This window comes from Equus przewalskii, chromosome 9, assembly GCF_037783145.1.
Source record: "Equus przewalskii isolate Varuska chromosome 9, EquPr2, whole genome shotgun sequence".
Classification (NCBI taxonomy): Eukaryota; Metazoa; Chordata; class Mammalia; order Perissodactyla; family Equidae; genus Equus; species Equus przewalskii.
This window is the reverse complement of record NC_091839.1, coordinates 8545800-8573706: the sequence shown is the minus strand read 5'-3', so window position 1 is coordinate 8573706 and position 27907 is coordinate 8545800. Positions and strand designations below refer to the sequence as shown.

Sequence of the window (27907 nt, the reverse complement as noted above, 5' to 3'; positions counted from 1 at the left end):
GGAACTCACCGGGGGAGGCGGGACTGGGCGGAAGTCTAATGCGCACCTGCGCACCCTACGCCCCGCCCCCTTTTTCGGATACCTCCGCTCCGCTAGAAACGCGCCCCACACCCACTTTGCGTAGGCGCGCGTGCACCAGCGTCCGCACGCAGACCCCGCCCCCTGCGGCTGCCCGGCGCCTGGAAGTTCTCCGCCCCGGTTGCTAAGGGAGCTGGGCCGAGCGCTTGTGCCTGCGCACTTGGTCTCAACCGGCAAGCGTCCGGCTCGGCCCCGTGCCTGTGGCGGACGCAGGCTCGGAGCTGAGAAGATTCCGGACTTCTGGGCTCCTGCAGGGCCAGCGAGAGGCCGGCGTTACGAACCCCCAGCGGCGGCGTTTTCTGGGCAGGACTACATTTCCCAGTGGCCTCTGCGAGCGCCGGGCCGGTGGCCCCTTTGTGTCCTCCGGAGGCCCAGTCGCTTCTTTCCGGGCCCACGGGGGCTGGAGCCCATCCGACTGCTAGGACTGGAGGTGGGCCGGAGTGGAGATTGCCGGAGCCTTCGGGGCGGGGCGGGGATCTGCCAGCAGTTCAGTCCTGCAGGTAGGGAGCGGGCTGAGGAGTGGCCTGTGGGTCGCCTGAACGCCGGCCCGCCGGGCCCTCTGTGTGACTCTACGTGTGACGCCGTGGTTGATGCCGTGCACTGTGAGACTGTCACCCGATGTGCGTGTTCACGTATCTGTGTGACTGTGGGTGCGAGTGAGTCGATGCTGCTGCAGTGTGTGAGACTGTGGGTGGCGGTGTTGCCGAGCCCTCGGCCTCTTTGTGACTGAGGTGTGTGAGACCGTCGGTTGTGACACCTAGTATTTGAGGCTTGGGGGTATGGGAGCCGGTGACCGTGTGAGACTTTGAGCATACCCGTGGCCGCTGACTGTGATGTGTGTAAGACGGTGGTTGGCGCTGTAGTTTTTCAGAATTGTTGAGTATTGGGGCCGGGGTCGGGAAGACTGAGTGAAACCGTGTGTAGCTTAAAGCTAGCGGAGTGATGACAGTGTGCGACCAAGTTTCAGAACCGCTGATACATTGGACAGGAGAAAGACTGTGGAGTCGGAAGGACCTTTATTTGATCTTGGTGCTGTTATTTATTAGTTGTGTGTCTTTATTGTAAATGATTACATTCCTGGGAGTTATTATTTGTAAAATCTAGAAAATGTATTGTTGTAATAATAAATTAGGAAGTGATTTAGGCACGGGTTAAATCGTATGCAGACAAATTCCTAGGTCTCCATTATGCTTTTTCTCTACTGGAGAGGATGCTCCTCTCTTTAACAGGAGGAAAGTGAAGCCGAAAAATTATAGGCTGGTGATTCTGGATGCTGCAAGGAAAGCCTGTTTTCTCATGTTCTCTTCTCCATCTCAGTCATCTAAGGACATTGCCATTTCCCAAGAGAAGAGCCAAGAGGAGGAAAGAATGGCGGTTGGACTTCTGAAAGCCATGTACCAGGTAGGCTGGTGTTTTCTCTTTTCTGAAATATTTTCCTGTTTATCCAAACAAGGCAGACATTAACTTTCCTTCTGCTGAAACTTTTCTGGGTAACCAGTCATGTTGCTTCTTAAAACTTTCCAGTGGATTCGTACGTCATTCAGGATAAATGCTTAAGTCCTTGCCTTGGCCTGCAAGGCCCTACATAATCTGGTCCCTGACTATCCCTCTGACCTTATCTAATTTTTCTCACCCTATCTGTAACTCACCCTCTCAGTTCCAGCCATGCCAGCTTCCTCGTAGTGGGTTGAGTATGTTCTTAACTGATGGCCTTGAACTTGCTGTTCCCTCTACCTGGAATGCTGTTCTACCAGATACAGACCAACTTATTCATTCTAGTCTCTGCCCAAACATTGTGCATTTATGTAACAAATTTTTATTAAGCACCTAGTAGGTAAGAGGGCTTAGTCCTTGGTCCTCTGCTCTGTCTACACTCACTCCTTTCGTGATCTCATCCTATCTTATGGCTTTAGGTACCATCGATATGCCAACAGCTACCAAATTGTATGCAGCCCAGACCTCTCTCCTGAACTCTCGACTTGTATATCTGTCTGCCTACTCAGCATCTTCATTTTCTTATGTGATAGATACCTCAAACTCAAACATCTCACACTGATTGAAATGAGCCATTGGAAGTTTGGGGGCATAGGAATGACGTGATCTAATTCTCATTTTAGTGGGATCGCTCTGGCTACTATTGAGAATAAAACAAATGGGACAAAGATAGAAACAGGGAAACCGATTAGGAAACTCACATCCTCCCCAAGCTCAGTTGCTCATGCTAAGTCTTCCATCAGGAGGTTCTGTTTATTCTGCCTTCAAAAATTATCCAGCATCTGAGCACTTTTTTTACTACCACCACTGCTTCCGTTCTGGTCTGAACTGTCATCTCTCACCTGGATTATTTCTGCTGTACTCTCCTAACTTGTCTTTCTACTTCCACTCTTACTCTCTTAGTCTATTCTGAGCAGAGCAGCCAAAGTGATCTGTTACACATATCGTATTATGTCATTCCTATTCACGGTGGGGATAGAAATAATAGAAAGTATAGATGACTCTTTCAAATAATTTAGCTATAAGGGAAGAAGGGAAATGGGTGATAACTGAAGGAGAAACTGGTCAACAAGGTTTTTTAAAGATGAATATATGTTGATAGGCTGATGAGATTCAGTAGAAGGAAATTTGAAGATGAAGAGGAGAGAGGAGGGAATTGCTGGAACACTGTGCTTGCCTAGGTGAGAGGAGCTGAGATCTAATGTACAAGTGGAGGCACTGGCCTTTGCTGGGAAAGTGGGCTGCTCCTTGATAGTAGTAGGAACAAGTTAGAGGATATGGGCACAGAAGCAGGTAGATGTGTAAATGTTGTGGGAGTTTGTGGAAATTTTCTTAGAATGACTTTTGTTTTTTCAGTGAAACGGAAAGCAAGGTCATCAGCTGAGAGTAAGGATGGAGTAGAAGTATCGTGAAGGGAAAGTAGCAAATGGTCATATAGGAGAGTGGTGTAATGAATGGACTAGAGAAATGTATCATGTAGGTAGCATTTTGGCCCACTTGAGCTTAGTGCTCATGAATCTAAAGTGAGACCAATTAGCATGGTTGGTATGATTTTCTACAGCAAAGTTAGCTGTTCAGGGTACTTAACTAGAGTATGCTGAGAGATGGCTGTGGTTTACCTAGGTGAATACAGTTAAGTGAGAGAGGGTAGGGAAGTTGAGGATGTATGCATAATGGTTGTGCTAGGAAGTGAGGGGGTGCAGGAATAAGAAGCAGTGAGAATGTGGTAAGATCAGTGGTTTGTAGGTTCTGAAGGTTCAAAGAATTATCCTAATTGGGGTAACAGAGGGCAAAAGTTAGAGTAGGAGGTGGAAGTCAGAGTGGGAGAGTTGAGATTATGGCGGGTTTGGTACTTCCTGGTAATGACAAGGTCTAGGGCATGACCATGGGAGCAGATGACTGTAGAAGTGTGGAGGACAACATATTGGAGGAGAGGGGGTTGGAGAACTGAGAGGCCAGGTTGTTGGGAGGATTATTTATATGGATCTTGAAATGACCAAAGATTATGATAGCAGCGTCATTGGAGAGAGTGACAGTGAGCCAGGTGCTGAAGTGTGCAAGGAGTGACGGAGAATTGGTATCTTCCTGGCGTTGGTAGATAACTGAAACAAGGAGGGATAGTGATGATATAGTCTGACTTCAGGAGATAGGTGTCTTTTAGGGAGGAGAGAGGAGCATAGTCTGGAAACAAGCATAAGGTGCAGAGAGGTCACCTGCCTCAGCTCCAGTGCTGTGGTACAAGGGAGGTGGGAAATAAGGCAGTCGGCAAGTGCTGGGGCTTCGGGGAAAGTAGTCCTCTCAGCTGGGAGCCATGTTTCTGTAAGGGCATAAAGGTGGAGGGAGCTTTGTTATGCTTCAGACTGGTTTGACTGTAATTATGAATGGATTTTGAAACTAAGTATTATTGTCATTTGTTAGAGGTCAGATATTTTAAGGTTAGAATTTAAGCTCCTTATAGTGACATTGTAATTGTTTTCATTGATGGTGTAAATTAACTTAAGTCAAAGAATCAGTTGAAAAATGTGTATGTCATATATAAAAATATACAGTTATTATATATATATATATATATATATATAAGCTAAGGCTTATATAAGAAAATTTTAAACATTTTGGAAGCATATACACCGTATGAACCAAACTCTAAAAAGGAACGTTTTTGCAGCATATGAGGGATGTTATTGCTAGGGCAGGGAGGGAGAGATTCACAAAACTTCATATAATTAAATAAGAAAAAAGGTTACTGAGTGTTGAAAAACACCTTTTTTTTTTTTTCCCTGCTTTTTTTCTCCCCAAAGTCCCCCGGTACATAATTGTGCGTTTTTAGTTGTGGGTCCTTCTAGTTGTGGCATGTAGGACGCCGCCTGAGCATGGCTTGATAAGCAGTGCCATGTCTGCGCCAGGATCCGAACAGGCGAAACCCCGGCCACCAAAGCGGAGCACGCGAACTCAACCACTCAGCCACGGGGCTGGCCCCTCTGGTCTCATTTTTAATCCTCTTATAGCTTCTTGAACTTTTCAAGCGACTCATTTATTACTTAAGTTTATTTGGCAAATATTTGAATGCCTCACGTGTGCCTGATACTGATCCATAACTGGGGACATGGCAGTGACCAAAACAAAAACGTACTCTGCCTTCGTGGAGCTTACATCTCAGTGGAGGTTGGGGAGTGGGCTATAAATAACAATTGAGTGCTGTGGAGAAAAATAAAGCAAGGTTAGGAGAATAGGGAAGTGGGGTAGGAGCATTGCTGTTTTTACACAGAATGATCTCAGAAGTAAAAGCCCTGAGGGGCAAGGTACTTGACAAATGCGAGGATGTAGTATCAGCAGGAGGCCAGTGTGCCTGGGGCAGGATGAAGGAGGTGAGTATGGTGAGAGATGAGGTCATTTCACTTTGTTTATTTGTTTCATTTCAGGAATTGGTGACCTTCAGAGATGTGGCCGTAGACTTCTCCCAAGAGGAGTGGGATTGTCTAAATTCTTCCCAAAGGCATCTGTACAGTAACGTGATGTTGGAGAACTACAGGATCTTGGTATCACTGGGTAAGGACATCTTCTCCTTGCATAATTGAGCTTCTGTGCACAGGGGCTCTTTCTGTCTATCGCCATTGTAATTTTTGGATAGCATCTACAATTCTTGGCTGAATGTCTGCCAAAGTAATGGTTTAATATTTGTAGTGTTAGCAACGGATAGGTCTGTTAGTAATCTACGTCAGAAGCTTCAGCTTCCCTGTCCTTTGAATACCTGTCTTTTCCACATTTTTTCTGGCTTCTTGTGAGCTCCATCTTCCCTTATGATCAGAGGATTGGATGTGAGTTCTGGGATATCCACAACATGACCAAATTCTGTTTCTTTACTTCTGTGCAGGACTTTGCTTTTCTAAGCCAAGTGTGATATTGTTGTTGGAACAAGGGAAAGAGCCCTGGATGGTGAAGAGAGAGCTGGCAAAAGGCTTGTGCTCAGGTGAGTGAAGAGGAAATGGGCAGGAGAAACCTTTGCAGGTGACAGCTCAGCTTGACTCAAAGGTATCACCTCTTCACTCTTCTTTGTTGGCATGGTCTTCTCAAATGTTCTAGGTATTAGTAGAAACTGTGGACCTTTTAGAATGTTCTCCCAAATTTGTTATTTTTAACTCTCTCCCCTTTCACACTTTGCCCCCTCCTTTCTAATAACTCATTTATCTATTCTCTGAGTCCCGTTCCTTTCCAGTTTCATAAGCGTCTTCCAGTCTTTAAAAAATCTTTTGCTAATCTGATAAACTTCTGAGCTCTACAGACAGCTGTAACTGGAGTACCACCGTGAAATCTTGACACTTATGTGCAGTAAAATTTTGGGCAAGTTACTTAACCTCTCTGTGCTTTTGTTTTGTCACCTGTAAAATAGGGTAATGCTTTTAAAGTGCTTTGATTAGTTTGTATCTCATGTTATGAACTCACTAGCTGTTAGCTGCTGTTATTATAGTCATGTGCTGCATAGTGATGTTTCAGTCAATGATGGACCACATCTGTGATGACGGTCCTGTGAGATTAGTGCAGTAGAGGTGCAGTAAGCTGTACCATCTAGGTTTGTGTAAGTACACTCTGTGAGGTTCTTACAACGATGAAATCACCTATCGATGTACATCTCAGGATGTATCCCCGGCGTTAAGTGACGCTTGGCAGTAGTGGTAGGAGTGTATGTCCAAATGCCTCATTTTTCTTTAATGGTTAGTTCATTCATTTTTCCATTCCTTTAATCAACATTCATCGAATTGGTACTTTAAACAGAGCACTTGCAAGATTCTGGGTGTATATAATATATATATACATCTATATAAATAATCAAACAACTGAAAGGCTAGTAGCAGATCCTATATAGCTGTAAATGGCGTATGTGAAAAGAAAGCTGACATAAAGGGAGCTCAGAGAAAGAAGTGAGAGGCAGAGGTGTCTGGGTAACTCGGGAGATGATGGTTTTTAACAAAAACACAGGTCAGAAGCTGGAAAACATTTGAAGGAGAAGAGATTCAGAGTTTAGCTTTGTCATATAGGAAGGATTTTCAGACAGACGTAGAAAGCATTAAGGTCAATGCAGGACTAAAGTTCAGAAGAAGATTGGGGTTAGGGTAAACACCTCTGTCAACCCCCCCACTCCCTCTCCCCAGTCTTTTTTGTCCTTGTGCAATTTTCTAAGAAAAAATTACGTGGAACTGTAGTGTCAAAGAATATATGATTAAATTTTATTTATTAATTATTAAATAAATCATACGCACATAAATGTATTTTAGCATATAAATGTAGTTTAAATAATAATAGAACAAAAGCCCATGTACCTACTTCTTAGCTTATGAAATAGAAAATTGTCAGTCATTTTAGGCCCTTGAGGGCCCCTGCCTGATGGCCGATCCCCACCTTTCCCTGGGTCACCATTAGCCTACAATTTTGCTTGTCATTTCTTGGCTTTTCCTTATAGTTGGGTCATGTATCCCTAAACAAAATACTTATATTTGCATATTTTCAGCTTTTTGTGCATGGGATCATATTGTACGTGTAATTTTGACTTTTTTAACTCCAAATCATATTCCTGAGATTCATCCACGTTGATTTTAGTAGCTGTGGTTCATTGAATTTTTTTTCCTGCTAAAGTGTAGCATATTCCACTGTGTAAACCACAGTTTATCCATTGAAGGTCACTTGAGTTGCTTCAGTTTTATGCTGTTATACATGTTACTGCTATAACCTTATTATATGTGACTACTGGTGCACGTGTGCTGGAGTTCATGTAGAGAATATAGCTAGGGATTTACTAGATAATGCTATTTTACTCTCCAAAGTGCTTGTGCTAATTTACATTTCTAACAGCAGTGTGTGAGAACACTTATTGCTCCACACACAGAATCGACAAATTGAAAAAACTTTTGCCAACTTGGTGTGAATGAAATATTACCTCCTTTTCCTTGCCATCTGAATGTCCGCGATAGCTAAAGAAATCAGGCATCTTTTCATATTTGTAATGGCCATTGGATTTCCTCTTCTGTGAAGTTCTGGCTCAAGTCTTTTGCCCATTTTTAGCAAGGTCATCTTTTATATATACATTTGTAGTTTATATTTTTCATTTTGTTTTAAGAAACCTTTCTGTATGCTGAAGTCCTATAGATATCCTCAAATTGTCTTCTAAAGGTTTTCCTTTTATATTTAGGGCCATAATCCAATCAAAATTGATTTTTGAGATTGAAGTAAGAATTTAATTTCTGTGCTTTATGAAAAACCAGATGTCCCAGACATTTTTTGAAGAAATGAGCTCTCTTTTGCTCATTGTTCGAGTGTTACCTCTTAATATATCAGGTTATAGTAAATTTATGGGTCTGATTTTGAGCTCTGTTCCATTTCATCGATCTCTGTTTCCTCATGTCAGTACCACACTGGCTTAATTAAAATAGTTTATTATAACTCAGTTATCTGTCTATTAGGGCAAGTCCCTATACCTTGTTTATGTTCTTTAGAATTTCTTGTTTGCCCTTTGACCATCTGAATAAAGTTTAGGGTCAGCTTGTCAGTTTCCACCAGAAAACAATGAAGAGCTATTAGCTTTCGATTCAAATTTTATTTTATATATCAATTTTGGAAATTTTTCTGTTTGTAAACAGGTTTCTCTCTCCATTTGTTTAGATTTTTAAATTTCCTTCAGTATGTTTTATAATTTTCTCCATAAAGACCATGCATGTCTTCTGTTAGATTAATTCCTAGGCATCTTAGTTTTGTTGCTGTTAAATGTTGTCTGTGTTTTCCATTTGTTGCTCATATATAGAAATGAAGTTACCTTTTATACATTGACCTTATATCCAGCAATGTTGCCAAGGTCTCCCATTAATGCTAGTAATTTTTAGATTTCTTTGGAGTTTTTTCTGTGGGCAGGCGTATCTGTGAATAATGGCAATTTCTTCATTTTAAATTTCTGTACTCTGAATTTCTTTTTCCTTTTGCGCTGAGATCTCCAGTATAGTGTGAATGGAAGTAGTGATAGTGGCATTCGTGTCCACTTCTGGTCTCAGTGAAAGTGCTTTAATATTTTGTTGTTAATAATTCTGATAATTAAAGGTTTTTGATAGATACCCTTTCATGACTGTTTGCTAGAGTTTTGATCGTAGAAAGCTTTTGAGTTTTATCAAATGGTTGTCTGTATCTGTAGATGATTAGATGGTTTTTAGTTTTTCATTTGTTAATGTGATTTACATATTAGGTTTTTAATGTTGAACCAACCTTGTATTCCTGAGAAAACCCATCTATATATCTTTTTCTTTTCTTTTTTTTAAAGATTTTACTTTTCCTTTTTCTCCCAAAGCCCCCTGGTACATAGTTGTGTATTTTTTTTTAAGTTGTGGGTCCTTCTAGTTGTGGGATGCCGCCTCAGCATGGCTTGATGAGCAGTGCCATGTCCGTGCCCAAGATTCGAACCGGCGAAATCCTGGGCTGCCAAAGCAGAGCACATGAACTTAACCACGTGGCCATGCCGCCGGCCCACTATATCTTTTCCATTCATAACTGGCTGCCATTTGTAATATTTTTAAGTTTTTTGCATCTGTGTTTATCAGTGAGGTTAGCCTTCAGTTTTTCCTTCATGTACTTATCTTGTCAGATCTTGGAATCACGGTTGTCCTAGCCTCGTAAAATCTGTTGGTAAATATTCTTCTTTTTCTTCCTTAGAAGAATTTGTGTAAAGTGAAAATTATTTGTCTTTTGAATATTTGGTAGAACTGTGTTCATCTTGGCCTAGGATTTTTCTTGTGAAAAGAATTTAAACTAATAATTCAATTTCTGTTGTTAGAAGATTGTATGTTTTCGGGGCTGGCCCCGTGGCCGAGTGGTTAAGTTCGCGCGCTCCGCTGCAGGCGGCCCAGTGTTTCGTTAGTTCGAATCCTGGGCGCGGACATGGCACTGCTCATCAGACCACGCTGAGGCAGCGTCCCACTTGCCACAACTAGAAGAACCCACAACGAAGAATACACAACTATGTACCGGGGGGCTTTGGGGAGAAAAAGGAAAAAATAAAATCTTTAAAAAAAAAAAAAAAAAAGAAGAAGATTGTATGTTTTCCATTTCTCTGTAGTCATTGAGTTATGGTATTTTTTCTAAAAAATTATACTTCTCATATAAGTTTTCAAATTTACAAGGTAAAGTTGTCCATTGTTTTCTCTTATCTAAAGTTGCTAGTATACGTAATTATGACCTCTTTTTCCTTCCAAAAAGGGAGAAACAGATCTTTCCAGGGGTTTAGCAATTTTTAGTTGTTTTCAGACATTTTTCACTTCTCTGATCCTCTCTGTCTTTTTAAAAAATTTCATGTATTTCTCCTCTTTATTATTTCGTTCCTCTTACATTTATGTATGCTATTCTCTCTTTTTAACTTTTAAAATTAGATAATTCATTGTTTTTGAGGCTTTCTCTTTTCTATTATAAGCATTTAAGACTGTATTAGGAGTATATTCTGCATGTTTTGATATGTAGTATTTTTCTTATCATGTATATCTAAGCATTTTCTACTTTCTATTCATTTCTTCGTGACCTATGAATTATTTGGAAGTTTTAAGTTCCAAATTCAAGTTTTTTGTTTCGTTTAACTACATTGTGGTTAGAGGATGTTGTCTGTTTAATACATATTCTTTGACATTCTTTGAAACTTGTTTTCTGTCTTAGGGGTTAATTTTGGTGAATATGCTGTGTGTCCTGGAAAATAACATCTGTTTTCTGGTTGTGGAGTTCAGCATTTGATATATGTTCATTGGACTAACTTCATTAATTTTACTGGTCAAATCTTTTGTGTCTCTATTGATTTTTTAAAAAATCTCTTTGAGTCAATTACAGGGAGACGTTAAAAACTTCTTCCCTAATGGTGAATACATACATGTTTTTGTAATTCTGACCACTGGTTCTTTATATTCTGACAGTGTTTTATTAGGTCATATATTTTTGGAATTGTTTTGTCTTTCTGGTGAATTCTTCCATATATTGTTATTATCCTCTTTAAACCTAGTGGTGATTCTTCCCTTAACTATTTTGCTTAGTGTTAATATAGCTATATTAGCCTTTTTTGGTTAATATTTATTTGGTATAGTTTTTTCCACCCCTTCACTCTCTTGCTTTTTATGTCTCTTGTAAACAGTATATAACTAAACATTTTTTAGTCCAGTCTGATAATCTATATCTTTTAACTAAATGATGGTAGTCAGTTACTTCTTTTTGGTATTACTAATAGGATTAGATTTATTGCTACCATCCTATTTTCTTTTATAAATTCTCCTTTTTCCATTTTTTCTTGTTTCTTGACTTTTTCTCCATCTGCTAATTTGAAAGTTATACAGTCTGTTTCTATGCTTGTATTGGTTATCTTAGAAAATTTAACATTTATAATCACCTTACCAAAATCTAAAGTTAATCTTTATCTTTATTTTCCTCCCTTTGAAAATGTAAGAACCCTGGAATAGTTTAACTTCACTTAACCTCATTTCAGTTCTTATTTCTTTTACTCCCATAAACTAATGTTTTGTTTCATGAGGTTATAAAATTAGACCATTATTTTGTTTAGTAAGTGCTATTTAGATTTACCCACATTTCATTTTATTTGTTCACAGTTCTTTCCTATGTCCCAAAACTTTTTCCTGAATCAAATCCTTTATCAATAGATATAGTATTTCTATAAGCTGTTTTGTTATTATTACTGTGCTCATTTGTTTTGTAATTTATTTTGCTATGATGCAAGAACCTTTTTTTATATATACAATCATAAATTGATGGTTATTATTTTTATCAGCACTTTAAAGATATCATTCCCGTTCTTTTCTGGCTTCTGTTGTTGCTATTGAGAGGTCAGTTCTCATTAATATTGTCTTCCTTGCTACTTTTGGAAATGTCTTTCTTTTGTCCTTGTTATTTTATATTTTCACTATGATGTATCTAAATGTAAACTTCATTTTAGCTGCTCTAGTTGGGATTTATTATGATTTTTGTGTCTGACATTCTAGTCGTTAGTGGGTTATGTGTAATTATCAGTGGTTGTTTCTTCACATAGTGCCACTCCCCTATTCTCTGTATTTTCTTCCTAAAACTCCAGTTAGATGTCCCTAAGACCTTCTTACTCTCCAGGGATAAATTGATGCTCCTAGCTTCAGTCCTCCCTTACTTACTTGAAAGTGCCTTCTGGAGTCTTTTTGACTCTGGAAGTTTACCTTAATTTCTTACCAGCTTTGCAGCGCATCTAAAAATATATTTTCTATATTTTATACAACATTTTAAGTTTATTTTATTTTTTATTTTTCCTTTTTCTCCCCAAAGCCACTCAGTACATAGTTGTATATTTCTAATTGTGGGTCCTTCTAGTTGTGGCATGTGGGACACCACCTCAGCATGGCCTGATGAGCAGTGTCGTGTCCGCGCCCAGGATCTGAGCCAGCGAAACCCTGGGCTGCTGAAGCAGAGCCCACAAACTTAACCACTCGGCCACTGGGCTGGCCCCTTAAGTTTATTTTTAACCAGGCAGGTTTGTCTTTATTACTAATCTGCTGTATTGCTGGATAGGGATCCCATGCACTACTGAAAGGATCTGGCTACTCACTGCTGTGTTGCTCCCTCTAATTTTATACCCATATACATTCCCTCTGAATGAGAAAGAATACATCCACACCTTTTGATAACGTGATAGATTAAATATAATATCACAGTGTATTTTCCTGATTTACATTTCTTTGAATAGATGAGGTTGTCATTGTTACATGCATTTATTACCCATTTTTAAAGTTTTGTGTGTGTGTGTGAGGAAGATTGGCCCTCAGCTAACATCTCTTGCCAATCTTCCTGTTTTTGCTTGACAAAGATTGTGGGTCCTTGCCACAATTGTTTGTTGTTGCCACAGCTAACATCTGTGGCAAGCTTCCTCTATTTTGTATGTGGGATGCCACCACAGCATGGCTTGATGAACAGTATGTAAGTCCACACCCAGGATCTGAACCAGTGAACCCTGGGCTGCCAAAGCAGAGTGCACGAACTTAACCACTCAGCCACTGGGCTGGCCCCTAAAGTTATTTTTAAAGTTGTCTTTTTGTATCATTTCCCTATTTTTAATGGACTGTTTGTCCTTTTTGCTTATTTGTAAAGTTTGTTCCTTATTAAGGATTGTATTCTTTTTCTTGTGTTAAAAACAGACTAAAAATTTTTTTAATTATGGTAAAATACATGTAATAAAATCTACTCTCTTAACCATTTTTAAGTATATAGTTGAGCAGCATTAATTACATTGATATTGTTGTGCTACTGTCACCAGCATCCTTCCACAGAACTCTTCATCTTGTGAAATGGAAACTGTGTACCCATTAAACAATAATTCACCATTCTCCCCTTCCCCCTGTCCTGGCAACCACCATTCCATTTTCTGTCTATGAATTTCACTACTCTAGGTATCTCATATAAGTGGAATCATACAGTTTATCTTTTTGTGACTGGCTTATTTCCCTTAGGATAATGTCCTCAAGGTTCGTTCATGTTGTAGCATGTGTCAGAATTTCCACCTTTTTTAAAGCTGAATAATATTCCATTTTATGTATATACCACATTTTGTTTATCCATCTGTCTAATGATGGGCAGTTTGGTTGCTTCCATCTTTTGGCTGTTGTGAATAATGCTGCTATGAACATGGGTGTACTAATATCTCCTTGAGACCTTGCTTTCAGTTCTTTTGGGTATATACTCAGAAGTGGAATTACTGGTTCTTAGGCTAATGCTATTTTTAATTTTTTGAGGAACTACCATACTGTTTGCCACAGCAGCTCTACCATTTTATATTCCCACCAATAGTGCACAAGGGTTACAATTTCTTCAAATTTTCACCAACACTTCTTTTCTTTTTTTTTAATAGTAGCCATCCTCATGGCTATAAAGTGGTGTCTCATGGTTTTGATTTGCATTTCCCTAATGATTAGTGAAGTTGAGCATCTTTTCATGTGGTGGTTCTCCATTTGCATATCTTCTTTGGAGAAATGTCTATTCAAGTCTTTTACCTATTTTTAATTGTGTTTTTGTTGAGTTGTAGTTTTTTAATTATTCTGGATATTAACCCCTTTTCAGATTTGTCATTTATAAATATTTTCTCCCATTCTGTGGGTTGCCTTTTCACTCTGTTGATTGTGTCCTCCAGTGCACAAAAGTTTTTGATTTTCATGAAGTCCAATTTGTCTACTTTTTCTTTTGTTGCCTATGCTTTTGGTATCATCATAAAAAATCATTGCCAAATCCAGTGTCATGAAGATTTTCTCTGTGTTTGCTTCTGGAATATTTAGGTCTTAACATTTAGGTCTTTGATCCATTTTGGGTTAAATTTTGTGTACGGTGTAAAATAAGGGTCTAACTTTATTGTTTTGCATGTGGATATCCAATTTTCCCAGCACAATTTGTTGAAAAGTTGTTCTTTCCCTATTGAAAGCTCTTGCATCCTAGTCAAAAATCATTTGATTGTATGTGTGAGGGTTTATTTCTAGGCTCTCTGTTTTCTCTTCCATTGGTCTGTATGTCTCTCTTTATGCCAGTACCACACTTTTTTGATTACTATTGCTTTGTAGTAAGTTTTGAAATCAGGAAGTGTGAGACCTCCAACTTTGTTCTTCCTTTTTGAGATTATTTTGGCTATTTAGGGTCCATTGAGATTCCATGTACATTTTAGGATCAATGTTTCTGGTTTTTGAAAAACATCTTTGGGATTTTGAGAGGTATTGCCTTGAATCTGTAGGTAGCTTTAGGTAGTATGGACATCTTAACAATATTAACCCTTCTGATCCACGAACATGGCATGTCTCCATTTACAAGCATACCTTAGAGGTATCGTGGGGTCAGTTCCAGACAATCACAGTAAAGTGAATATCGTAATAAAGCAAGTCACATAAATTTTTTGGTTTCCTAGTGCATATAAAAGTTATGTTTATGTTTCACTGTTGTCTATTAAGTGTGGAATAGCATTATATCTAAAGAAACAATGTATATACCTTAATTTAAAAATACTTTATTGCTAAAAAATGCTAACCATCATATCTGAGCCTTCAGGGAGTCGTAATCTTTTTGCTGGTGGAGGGTCTTGTAAAAAGCGCAGTATCTGCAAAGCGCAATAAAGCGAGGTATGCCTGCATTTATGTCATCTTTAATTTCTTTCAGTGGTGTTTTGTAGTTTTCATTGTATGTGTCTTTCACCTCTTTGGTTAATTCTTAAGTATTTTATTTTTTGATGCTATTGTAAATGGAATTGTTTTCTTAATTTTCTTTTCAGTTTGTTCACTGTTAGTGTTTAGAAATGCAACTGATTTGTGTGCGAACTTTGTATCCTGCTACTTTGCTGAATTTGTTTATTAGTTCTAACAGGTTTTTTTTGTGTGGAGTCTTTAGGGTTTCTGTGTATAAGATCATGTCATTTACGAACAGGTAATTTTACTTGTTCCTTTCTAATTGGGATGTTTTAAATTTGTTTTTCTTGCATAATTGCTCTGGCTAGAGTGTCCAGTACCATATTGACTAGAAGTGGTGAAAGCAGGTCTCCTTGTTTCGTTTGTGATCTTACAGGAAAGCTCTCAGTCTTTCATCATTGAATATGATGTTAGCTATGGGGTTTTAGTATATTGCTTTTATTAGGCTGAAGTAATTTCCTTCTATTCCTAGTTTGTTGAGTGTTTTTATCATGAAAGGGTGTTGAATTTTGTCATATGCTTTTTCTGCATCAAGTGAAATGATGATATAGTTTTCTTTGCTTCATTCTGTTAATGTAGTATATTACATTGGTTTTCATTGAACTATCCTTGCCTTCCAGGAATAAATCCCACTTGGTCATGGTGTATAATCCTTAGAATGTGCTGTTGAATTCAGTTTGCTAGTATTTTGTTGAGGATTTTTACATCAATATTCATAAAGGATATTGGTCTTTAGTTTTCATATACTGTCTTGGTCTGGCTTTGGTATCAGGGTAATGCTTGCCTTGTAGAATGAGTTTGGAAATCTTCCCTCCTCTTCAGTTTTTTGGAAGAGTTTGAGGAGAATTGGTGTTAATTCTTCTTCAAATGTGTGATAGAATTCACCACTGATACTGTGTGGTTCTAGCCTCTTCTTTGTTGGGAGGTTTTTGATTACTGATTTAATTGCCTTACTAGTTATGGGTCTGTTCACATTTTCTGTTTCTTTATGATTCAGTCTTGGTAGATTGTGTGTTTCTTAGAATTTGTCCATTTTATCTTAGTATTCAAAAGAACACTGCCAACCAGGCAGCTCTCTTGAGCTTCAGTGTCCAGAGTGTTTTTGTTTGTTTTATTATGTAGGCATGATTGAGTGAAACATTACCCAATGTGACTCAATCTCCAGCACTCCTTCCCTTTCCAAAAGTCAGGCTGATATCATGATGGCTCAAAGCTCCAACCCTCTAATCATTTGGTCTTTCTGGCATGGCTAGCCTCCATCTGAGTCATCTCATTAGCAAAAAATATCTCAGGGTGCATAATGAGTCACCTTATTAGTATAAACTGTCAGGTGTGGTCCAAGGGGCTCACTATGAATAACAAAGACACTCCTTCCATGAGTTTAGAGGTTACCTCCTGGGAACCAGAGACAAAGGCCTGCTAAATTCTTTATTACACAGTTCCTTAAAAAAATCACAATGAGGCTCTGATTATAATTGAATGAAAAATAGATAAATTTAGTGAGAATTAATGGCTTTACATTGTTGATTCTTTATATGTGAAAGCAAAGTGTGCATTTTCTCCCTTTATTCAAATTTTTTGAGGTGGGCCCCTCATTAGAACTGTAAAGCTTTTGCTCATTTCTTGTAAAGTTTATTTCTAGGGTGTTTTCCCTCTTTGTTTTTGTTGTCAACGTTAAAGGTATCTTCTGAGGTTATTTTCTTTATGCTTCCTTCTATTGCTTTTTAAAATTGGTTCTATGGGGCTGGCTCCGTGGCCAAGTGGTTAAGTTCTCGCACTCTGCTGCAGCAGCCCAGGGTTCAGGTCCTGGGTGTGGACATGGCACCGCTTGTCAGGCCATGTTGAGGTGGCGTCCCACATCCCACAACTAGAAGGACCTGCAACTAAGATATACAACTATGTACGGGGGGGTTTGGGGAGATAAAGCAGAAAAAAAAAAAAGATTGGCAACAGTTGTTAGCCCAGGTGCCAATCTTTAAAAAAAAAAAAAAGTAAAATAAAATTGGTTCTAAAATTGCAACATACTACATTCTTATTTGAAAAAAATAAAGATGTACAAATAGTATATCTCCCCGAAAGCCTCTACTTTGTATTGTGTGCCTCTTATTTATCTAATGATTCATTTGTGGTGTTTTGCAAGTCATAACATATACATAATTCTTTTTAATGGTTACTTTTATTAGCCATTGTTCTTAGTATTAATTATTTTTGTGACTTTTATTGACTAATGTATTCCAATACTATTTGTGTAATTTTGGTAGTGTATTTTATTCTTTTCAGTATAAATCATCAAACAAGTTGATTTTTATTATAACCGTTAATTTAATATCACATGGTATTAATGTTCTCAGTCCTGATTTTTTTTGTTGTTTACATTTATTCCTTCTTAATCTCTTTTGCTTTCTTCTCTTTTCCCAAATATCTTAATGTTGGAGTGCTCTAGGGTTCGTTCCTGGCTCCTTTCTCTTCTCTTTATCCACACTCATTCTCTTGGTAATATAGCCTCCTTAAGTACATCTATATGCTGGGAACTCCCAATTTAAAATCTCTAGTCCAGAGCTCTCTCTTAAACTCAGTCTTATGTGTCCATCTGCCTTCTCAACATTTCCATTTCAAAGTCTAAGGATACCTTAAGTTTATTATGTTCAAAACTGAACTCCGCATCTTCCCTACCTCACCACCTAAACCTGCTGTTCCCATCACTGTTGATGCCTGTTCCATCTTTCTGTTGCTCAGACCATAAACTTGGAAGGCATAATTGTCTCATCATTTCTGTTCCATTCCATATCTAATCTGTCAGAATATTTTCTTGTTTTTTCCTACAAAATACACCTAGAATCTCACTCCCTTGCTATACCTTCATTGATATCTCTCTAGTTTGAATCGTCATCATCTCTCACCTGGATTACTACAACAGTAGGTCCCTTTGCTTCTCCCCTTGCCCCTACCTTCCAGTATTTTCATTAAACCATAACTAGATATCACTCCTCTACTCAAAACACTTCAGTAGCTCTCCATCCCACTCAGAGTAAAAGCCAAATTCCTTAAGAAGCTTAAATAATCTGGTTATCCTTTGCCTCCTGACTTCATCCCCTACTACTCACTCCTCTCCAGCTACGCTCGTCTTCTGGCTATTCATCTAACAAATCAAACTTTTAGGCTATTTCTTCTGCCTAGAATGCTCTTTCTCCAAATATCTAAGTGACTAACTTCTTCATTTCCTTCAAATCTTAGCTTAAATGTTAACTTATTAATAATTCCTACTTTGGACTTCACCAACACTCCTGATCTCTTTTACTTTGCTTTTCTTTTTCTGTAGCACTTAGTACCTTCTAACATATGATAAAATTTACTTATTAAGCGTGTATTTCCTGTCTCTCCCAAGAAGTAAGGTCCATGAAGGTGTAAGGATCTTTGTTTTGTTTACTGTGATATCAAAAGCATCTAGAACAGCACAAGGCTCAGTGAATCTTCTTGAAAGAAGCAACTAGAAGAATGGAGGTTATTGCAGTGCCTGTATTATTCATTTATGCACAAAATTATAGCTGAGTCCACCCCCTTCCATAATTCCTTCTTGACTTGAGATTTACCTACTGATTTTCTTATAGTTCTGATCATTCCTCCTCAAGTTTGTGTCTGACCTATTTTCAATTTCTGTTCTTGTACACTTCACAACTATGAAAGCCAATGTTCTTGTGGGTTTTATTTGCTATTAAATTCACGTACTTCACTTTATGAATGTACATTCGTAAATGTACCTTCTGGTACATCAGAGAGGAGACATTTTTTTCTTATTGTTTTTCAGGCTGGGAATCGGTGTGTGAGACTGAAGAATTAACCCCAAAGCAGGACATTTATGATGCACAATCATCTCAGAAGATAATAGAAAAACTTACAACCTGTGGCCTTGACTACTCCAGTTTGAGAGAAGAATGGAAATGTGAGGCCCGTTTTGAGAGGCAACCATTGATTCAGAAGGCATGTTTCAAGGAAGAGACAATCACTCGTGAAGAAGCCCTTATTGATAAAAGAGGACGAGAATATAACAAATCTTGGGGAACTTTCCATCCAAACACACTGCTTCATACACAAGAAATAATTCCCAAAGAGGAGAAAGTACATAAACATAATACACATAAGAAAAGCTTTAAAAAAAATTTAATGGCTTTTAAGCCCAAGAGTATGTATACAGAGAAGAAACTTTTGAAATGTAATGACTGTGAAAAAGTTTTCAGCCAGAGCTCATCCCTTACTCTTCATCAAAGAATTCATACTGGAGAGAAACCCTATAAATGTGTAGACTGTGGGAAAGCCTTCAGCCAGAGATCAAATCTTGTTCAGCACCAGAGGATTCATACTGGAGAGAAGCCCTATGAATGTAAGGAATGTAGGAAAGCCTTCAGTCAGAATGCACACCTAGTTCAACATCTGAGAGTTCATACTGGAGAAAAACCTTATGAATGCAAGGTATGTAGGAAAGCCTTCAGCCAGTTTGCCTACCTTGCTCAACATCAGAGAGTTCATACTGGAGAGAAACCCTATGAATGTATTGAATGCGGGAAAGCATTTAGCAATAGATCATCCATTGCTCAACACCAGAGAGTTCATACTGGTGAGAAACCTTATGAATGTAATGTCTGTGGGAAAGCATTTAGCCTTCGTGCATACCTTACTGTACATCAGAGAATACATACTGGAGAGAGACCCTATGAATGTAAGGAATGTGGGAAGGCCTTCAGCCAGAATTCACACCTTGCTCAACATCAAAGAATTCATACTGGAGAAAAACCTTATAAATGTCAGGAATGTAGGAAAGCATTCAGCCAGATTGCCTACCTTGCTCAGCATCAAAGAGTTCATACTGGAGAGAAACCCTATGAATGTATTAAATGTGGGAAGGCTTTTAGCAATGACTCATCCCTTACTCAACATCAGAGAGTTCATACTGGAGAGAAACCTTACGAATGTAATGTTTGTGGGAAGGCTTTTAGTTACTGTGGATCCCTTGCCCAACATCAGAGAATTCATACTGGAGAGAGGCCCTATGAATGTAAGGAATGCAAGAAAACCTTCAGGCAGCATGCACACCTTGCTCATCATCAGAGAATCCATCTTGGGGAGTCACTCTCACCACCCAATCCAGTCAATCATCAAGTCCTGTAGACCCTATCTCATCAATATTTCCAGAATTTATACTTTTTCTCCATCTCTAATGTTGTCACCCTAATCTAAAATTCATCTCACCCAGATCACTGCTATAACTTTCTAACAGGTCTTCCTGTATCAACTTTTAGTCCTGTTAAATTAATTTCCCACGACGCTGATCTTTTTGAAGTGTAAGAATACATACATCATTGCCTCCAGTTAAAACTTTTTTGGCTTGCTATTGTTCTTAAGCTAACATCCACAGTCTTTTAAAATTACCTGTGAGGTACTTCATTATCTGGTCTTATATACCTTTCAGCCTTGTTTTATTCCAGTCTCCCTCTGTGGGCACTAGGCACTTCCCAGGACTGAGAGCTTAGATTTGGAAAATCCTAGCTCTACCACTGCTGTGGCATTGTGTGACTTTGAGTAATTTGCTTGACTTTTCCAAACCTCAGGGGTTTTTTAATTTTTAAAATAGGGATAATAAAGGATACTGTATTATAGAAATGTGAGTATTAAATGAAATAGTGTCTTGTAGATTGATGCATATTAAGTAAGAAATTTGCATGTAAAGTACTTCACATAGTGCATCAAATATAGCAGCTATCATTATAAATAATAATAGCTCGTATGTATTGAGTGCCTACTATGCACCAGGCACTGTTCTACATGCTCAGCATATATTAACTCGTACTCCTTACAGCTAAAACAAGATTCCTTAGTGGACAAAGAACATCCCTGGGAAGCAGCAGGTCAGAATTGAGAAAACCTAAAAATTTTAGAACGTAAGTGAGAGCCTTTGTATTCTAGGTGAGTAATCAATATAGACACAAGTAGTAGAATTAATAACACTTATAATGAGTTTTAGGAAGTTTCTAAAGAGAATCAATTGAATAAACCAATTAAAATGAGGATTCACTGAGAAGAATACAGAACTTATATTTAGATCAAGAAATGAATAGAGCATATCACAATTAACTCCAAAAAACCAATAAACATGGAAATTCATACTGTCCCATAAAAAGGCACCAGGCCTAGGTAATCATATGAGTGAATCTAGGAAATGTCAAACGGATTTAAACTGTTCCATACCATAGAAAAAATATAAAGTTTATAAATTTTTTATTCAGTTTTTGTAAAATTGAAACCAAAAGGGGATCGAGGGAAGAAAACTGCAGACAAATATATACATATAGGTTTTCATTCATTCAGTGATTTTGAGTAGCTGCTATTTGCCAGACACTGTTTTAGGCATGAGGAGACAATGGTGATCAAAGACCCTGTCTTCATGGAGTTAAGCTCCAGAGGCTGAGATAGTTAATACAGGCATACCTCATTTTGTTGTGCTTCGTTTTGTTGTGCTTTGCAGATATTGCATTTTTTATGAGACCCTCCATCAGCAAAAAGATTACAACTTGCTGAAGGCTCAGATGCTGGTTAGCATTTTTTAGCAGTAAAGTGTTTTTAAATGAAGGTATGTACATTTTTTTCAGACATAATGTTATTGCATGCTTAATAGATTACAGTGTAGTGTAAACATAATTTTTATATGCACTGGAAAACCAAAAATTTCATGTGACTTGCTTTATTGCAATATTTGCCTTATTGTGGTGGTCTGGAACCGAACCCGCAATATTTATGAGGTATGCTTGTACTTAAATATAAAACAACAGATTTTCTAGATCCAGAAAACTGAAGAGTAATAAAAAAAAAGTTGAGGAGTATTATATAGCCTAGGTTGAAGAGCTGCAAGATAATTATCAGTTATTCCTAATTCACAAATTCATTGCAATTCAAACCAAAATTCCTCAGTGGGCCTTTTTGCCCTTGAACCTAACAACTTTGTTCCGAAATTCATCTGTGAAGTGTGAATTCTTAAGAACAGCAAGAAAATGATTGAATCTGATCTATGTGTAGAAATTTTGCATATGATAAAGATGGATCATATCAGTAGAGAAAGGATGGATTTGGGGGTGTTAATACAGTACTATTGGAAGTAGTTGTGTTTAGGATAATTTGGCAATATCTGGTGACATTGAAGATGTGCATACTCTTTGACCTAGCAATTCCACACCTAAACCTCTACAGAGTCTTTCCTCCTGTGTTCAGAGAGATGTACAGGAAAGTCCACTTCAGCTTTGTTTGTGAGAATGAATTTTAAAGCAATCAAAATAACCATGAGGGTGAATATATTAGAACCCAAGTTAAAATGAATGAACTAGAGACACTTCTATCAACATGGATAAATCTTAAAAACAATACTAATGAAACTGAACCAGAGAGTGTTTTGTATGATATGATACCACTTATTTATATAAAGTTTAATGACATGCAAATCGATGCTGTGTACATTTTCCATGGCTAAATACCATATAGAAGTAGTGTAATAACATTCATGGAAATTGTCATCTAATTCAGAACAGTGGTGACCTCTGGGGAGGGAGAAAAATGAGGAAAAGATGCAAAGGGAGATAATCTTTTAATCATTTATTTCTTTAAAAAATAAGCAGATATGGCCAATTCTTATAAATCGATAAAGCTGGTTGTGGGTTTATAGGTAGGTTCTTATTCTTTGTATTTTTCCATATATTTAAGCTATTTCATAATAAAAAAATAAGGAACATTTAAATATTTACTTTTGTCAGTTATTTCCTCCTTATACCTCAGGCGTGCCACTGGTAGTCTCATCTGTATTCACCATTCTCTTCAGAAAGAAGCTCACATATAGTAGACTTCCAGATGCAATCATTGTTTTTTTTTTTTAATTGGCACCTAAGCCCACATCTGTTGCAAATCATCTTTTTTTTCCCTTCTTTTCTTTCTCCCTGAAGCCCCCCCAGTACATAGTTGTATATTCTAGTTGTAGGTCCTTCTGGTTGTGCTATGTGGGACACCACCTCAGTGTGACCTGATGAGTGGTGCCATGTCCATGCCCAGGATCCAAACTGGCAGAACCCTGGGCTGCCAAAGCGGAGCACACGAACTTAACCACTCGGCCATAGGGCCACCCCTAATCAGTTAACAATTTGGTGACTATCTTTCAATGTGTCAGTGTTTGAAAATGACTGTATTTTTACCTTGGGGGTTTTATAACCTACTCATTATGTATTTTTCCCCATCATTTTTTTCTCCCCCCAGCTTTATTGAGGTAGATTGACAAAATTGTGTGTATTTAAGGTGCACAACGTGATGTTTTGATATATTTATACATTGTGAAATGATTACCACAATCAAGCTAATTAACATATCCATCATCTCACATAGTAACCATTTTTTGGCATGTATGGTGAGAACACTTGAGATCTACTCTCTTGCAAATTTCAAGTATACAGTACATTTTTAGTAAGTGTAGTTACCATGCTGTATATTAGGTCTTCAGAACTTATAACTGAAATTTATACCCTTTGATAAATATCTCCCCTTTCCCTCATCCCCCAGCCTCTGGTAACCACCATTCTCTCTGTTACTGTGAGTTCAACTTTTTTCAGAGTTGACATATAAGTCAAGTCATATGATATCTGTCTTTCTGTGTCTGGCTTATTTCTCTCAGCTTAATGTCCTCAAGGTTCATCCATGTTGTTGTAAATGGCAGGATTTCCTTCTTTGTTAAAGGTGAATAATACTCCATTGTATATATACCCGTATTTTCTTTATCCATCTGTCTGCAGGCACTAAGTTTGTTTCCATATCTTCGCTACTATGAATAATGCTGCAGTGAACAGAGGAGTGTAGATATCTGTTCGAGATCCTGATTTTATTTCCTTTGGATATATACCCAGAAATGGGATTGCTGGGTCATTTGGCAGTTCTGTTTTTAATTTTTTGAGGAACCTGCATACTGTTTTCCATAATGGATGTACTAACTTACAGTCCTACCAAAAGTGTACAAGGGTTTCCTTTTCTCCACGTCCTGGCCACACTTATCTTTTGACTTTTGGATAATAGTCATCCTAACAGGTGTGAGGTGATACCTCTATGAACTTTTTGTAGTTTTGATTTGTATTTCCCTTATAATTAGTGATGCTGAATGAACATCTTTTCACGTATGTGCTGGCCATTTGTCTTCTTTTGAGAAAAGTCTTTTGAGGTTCTTTGCCCATTTTTAAATTGTATTTGTTTTTTTGCTTTGGGTTGTATTAGTTCCCTGTATATTTTGGATATTAACCCCTTATGAGATACATAAATCATATATTTTTTTTAAAGATTGGCACCTGAGCTAACAACTGTTGTCAATATTCTTTTTTTTTTTTTTGCTTTTTCTCCCCAAATCCCCCCAGTACGTAGTTGTGTATTTTAGTTGTGGCATGTGGGACGCCGCCTCAACATGGCCTGATGAGCGGTGCCATGTCCGCGCCCAGGATCCGAACCGTGGAAACCCTGGGCTGCCGAAGCGGAGCATGCGAACTTAGCCACTCGGCCACGGGGCTGGCCCCAATATTTTTAATATCTCATAAGGGGTTAATATTGCCTCCCATTCCGAATATTTTCTCCCATTCCATAGTTTGCCTTTTTGTTTTGTTGATGGATTCCTTTACTGTGCAGAAGCTTTTTAGTTTGATGTAGTCCTACTTGTTTATTTTTGCTTTTGATGCTTGTGCTTTTCGTGTCAAATCCAAAAAGTCATTGCCAAGATCAATCTCATGGAGCTTTTGGCCTATGTTTTCTTGGAGTTTTATGGTTTCAGGTCTTACGTTTAAGTTTTTAATACATTTTGTATTAATTTTGTGTGTGGTGTAAGATAAGGGTCCAATTTCATTCTTTTGCATGTGGATATCCAGTTTTCCCACACCATTTGTTGAATAGACTACCTTTTCTCCATTGTGTATTTTGGGTGCCTTTGTCAAAAATTAGTTGATCATACATGCAGAAATAAATCCATCATCATTGTTAATGTTTACAGAGCACCATTGTGTATGCACCATGATTTATTAATTCCCTGTTTCCAATCTAAATGCCTAGCATTTTCATGAGCTAATTACTATCGTTTCGGAACTCAGTTTTCTCAGCTGTTAAAGGGAGATAATTTTACCTTTGTCATAGAACTGTTACATGAATTTATGATACCACATATTAAATGCCTAGCAGTACTTAATGCTGGCTATTCTTATATAAAATGCACAGGGGGAAGGAGAAAGGAAACTGGAGAAGGGAAATGGTGTGAGGTTATTACAGTAGAAATGGGGTATAGACTGAAATATACTTATAGGTATGTAGCATTCGGGAACAAAGGTACACAGTAACTCCGGGTTAAAAGATGTATGCCTACATTAATTTAAGTCCTTATGGTTATAATCAGTATACAGAATTTTTGTTTTGGTGGTTTACATTTTTTAAATTATATTTTCATTATTTACAAATCAAATGGAAACACAAGCAATGAAAAATAAGAAAGAAATTGTTTGTCTTTGTCAGAACTTGAGAGAGGCCCCAGACCTACATACCTGCATGATTGAGAGTATCAACAGGAAATAGGATGGCAGAATGGAGGGGAGCACTTGTCTACCACACTCCAACCCAGTGGAGAGAAAGTTAGTAAAAGCAGTAGACAGGAGATATTGCCCTCCTCTGCTCCCCTCTTACCTCCACCCCTTAGACTGAGATGTATAGCTGTACAGCGCTATAGCTCAGGGCCTTCCAGTAGTTAAGGAAATAAGTACTGAACTTAAATACTTTGGTCATAGGTCCCTAGGATCTGCAATATCACTGTGCTGCCTAAATGCTATGCACATAAACAGCTCTGAGGTGGGCTGTACTCACCAGGCAGCCAGGTATTGAACAGGAATATGCTCCATAGATTTTAGACTGACAAGTGGATACAAACAAGAGACTTTCCAAATTTAAACTTCCCAGTTCCTGAGGCAATTCTCTCTTCATCTACCTCTGTCTCTACTGAATGAGAAATATATTGGATCAGTAATTGTCAGAGAATAGTTAAAATAACTCTAAGCTCTTGGCTTTTGTTTGGGGTCTCTGAAATCTCTGATGGCTTTCTTAGCTATACTGAACTACCTGGATCAGCACTGCCCCATAGATAATGAGCCATATACTTTAACTTCAGATTTTCTGGTTGCCACGTTAAAAAAGTAAAAAGAAGTTGAATTTAACTTTTAAATATTTCATTTAACAAACTATATCTAAAATATTATTTCAACATGTAATCAATATAGAAAGTACTGAGACATTTTACATTTTTAAATTCAAGCTAACCACCTTTCAAAGTGCTCAGTAACCACACGTGGCCAGTAGGTACCACATTGGACAGGTGGAACCTTTAACAAAAGGAACAGGCTGATGGAGAAAAAATGCTAAATATATGAAAACACTCCAGGGATATAAAAGATGGAGGCCAATCAGAACAAGTGACACCCAATGAAACAATTCAAAGAAAAAAGGAAAGAATTTTTCTAAAAATCCTAATTGTATTCTCAGTGCAGTAAAAAGGGAGAGTGCTGGAAATTTAAAAAAATCAAAGATATGACTCAAAGGAAAAAGAAACAGAAAATGATGAGCAGAATGGATATTGTAGACATTTTGAATATCTATCTGAAAATCAAATGGCAGGAGTACCAACAACCTCATTTGAAGAAGTAAAATGTCCGATACTATCAGGAAGGGAAGGGAGCTCAACCTCACCAATGAGTGCAGGATCCTGTGTCTGTCTGTCACTCACTGTTTCTCTGGGTGCCTTGCTGTTGTGTAGGAAACCAGTGAAAGAACTAAAAGCAGGAACAGGTAAAAGAGGTTGTCTCACAGAGTCAAGAGTGTAAATAAAATCCCTTTGAAGAGTAATTTGGCAATCTTCAAAAATATGAAATGCAAATACTGCAATCCATGTCCATATGTGCGTATATCTTGTATGTTATAAATAAACATAAGGGAAAATTCACCCTTAGCAGTGAAAATTAAATATAAATTGATATAAAAAGCACATGAAGAAAGAAAACTGGATAGATAACCAAGTATAATATGATTAAAATAGTATTTTTAAAAATAAAGGTTTTCATAATTCTTCATTTCTCCAAGAGGAAACTTCCCGTCATTCCTGCTTACACTCTTCTGTTCTTGTCATTCTACAGAAATATTTGTCACCAAGGACCATTTTTCTTTTTGTAATTCCAAAGGTCTAGGCTCTCCCTTTCTAAGTCTGGTTCTCTTCTAAGTCTCTTGCATGTGCCATTTTCATCTTTCTTCTTGACAGCTAAAACCATATTGTCTTAGTTCTTATATTTCCTTAGAAACCCTTAGCTCTTCTCTCTCAGTGTTCTCTCTTCATAACTGATTTCATGACCTCTCAGTGTTCTCTCTCCATAACTGATTTCATGACCTCCCAAGATGTCAGCCACCACTTCTGTGTGGTCGACGCCACAATCATAGCTGTTGTCCCGAGGGTCTTCTGATATTCACTCTCACTGATCTACTTGGATTTTTCACCTAAATCTCAAACCTTAAACGTTCCAAGCCAATTGCATCATATATATGTATTTTACGAAACCAACTCTTCTGATTTGTCTTTATATGTAAATACCACAGTTTCCGTCCAACTCAATCAAACTTAAAACTAAAATTTCATATATTCTCTAGACTCTCATCTGTAGTATCCTTTTGAAAATTTATTGTGGAAATTTATGTGAATACTACTATGTGGGCATATTATTATTCTCCATTACCTTAGGTGTTATTTGAAGTTTTTGATCAAGTTAATGTTCTCCATAAAGGTCAAGCACATTTTTGCTGGGTTTATTGCTAGGCACCTTATTTCTTATTTTGTTGTTTCTTTTGTAAATTATGTTTTTTGAGGTACATTTTCTTCTTTCTTGCTGATACATAAAAATACAATGGGTTTTTGTTTAGTATTATATCCCATACCTCCCATCTATAATTTTCTATAGGTTTAGATTCTCTTGGGTTTTCTGTATCCTCTCTGAATAAGGACAAGTTCTTTCTTAGTAGTCTTTTTATTGTGTCTTCTGGCCTTCCCTTCCCTCTCT

The 27907-nt window shown here is 37.8% G+C and overlaps 1 protein-coding gene across 8 annotated transcripts; it reads left to right on the top strand.

The window, feature by feature from the left end:
• The first annotated feature begins 29 nt into the window (after positions 1-29).
• ZNF570 (zinc finger protein 570) lies at positions 30-24821 on the top strand. 8 transcript variants are annotated; one of them, XM_008531423.2, is made up of 5 exons: positions 30-578; positions 1396-1479; positions 4992-5118; positions 5444-5539; positions 18577-24821. In XM_008531423.2, exons 2-5 carry the CDS (start codon positions 1447-1449, stop codon positions 19932-19934), a joined length of 1614 nt encoding a protein of 537 aa, XP_008529645.1. In that variant the 5' UTR covers positions 30-578; positions 1396-1446; the 3' UTR covers positions 19935-24821. The 8 variants fall into 8 exon arrangements, with proteins under 8 accessions (XP_008529645.1, XP_008529644.1, XP_008529643.1 ...); XM_008531422.2 differs by having other exon boundaries at positions 145-578; positions 1308-1479; positions 18577-22548; XM_008531421.2 differs by having other exon boundaries at positions 167-578; positions 1286-1479; positions 18577-22548.
• Positions 24822-27907: the final 3086 nt, after the last annotated feature.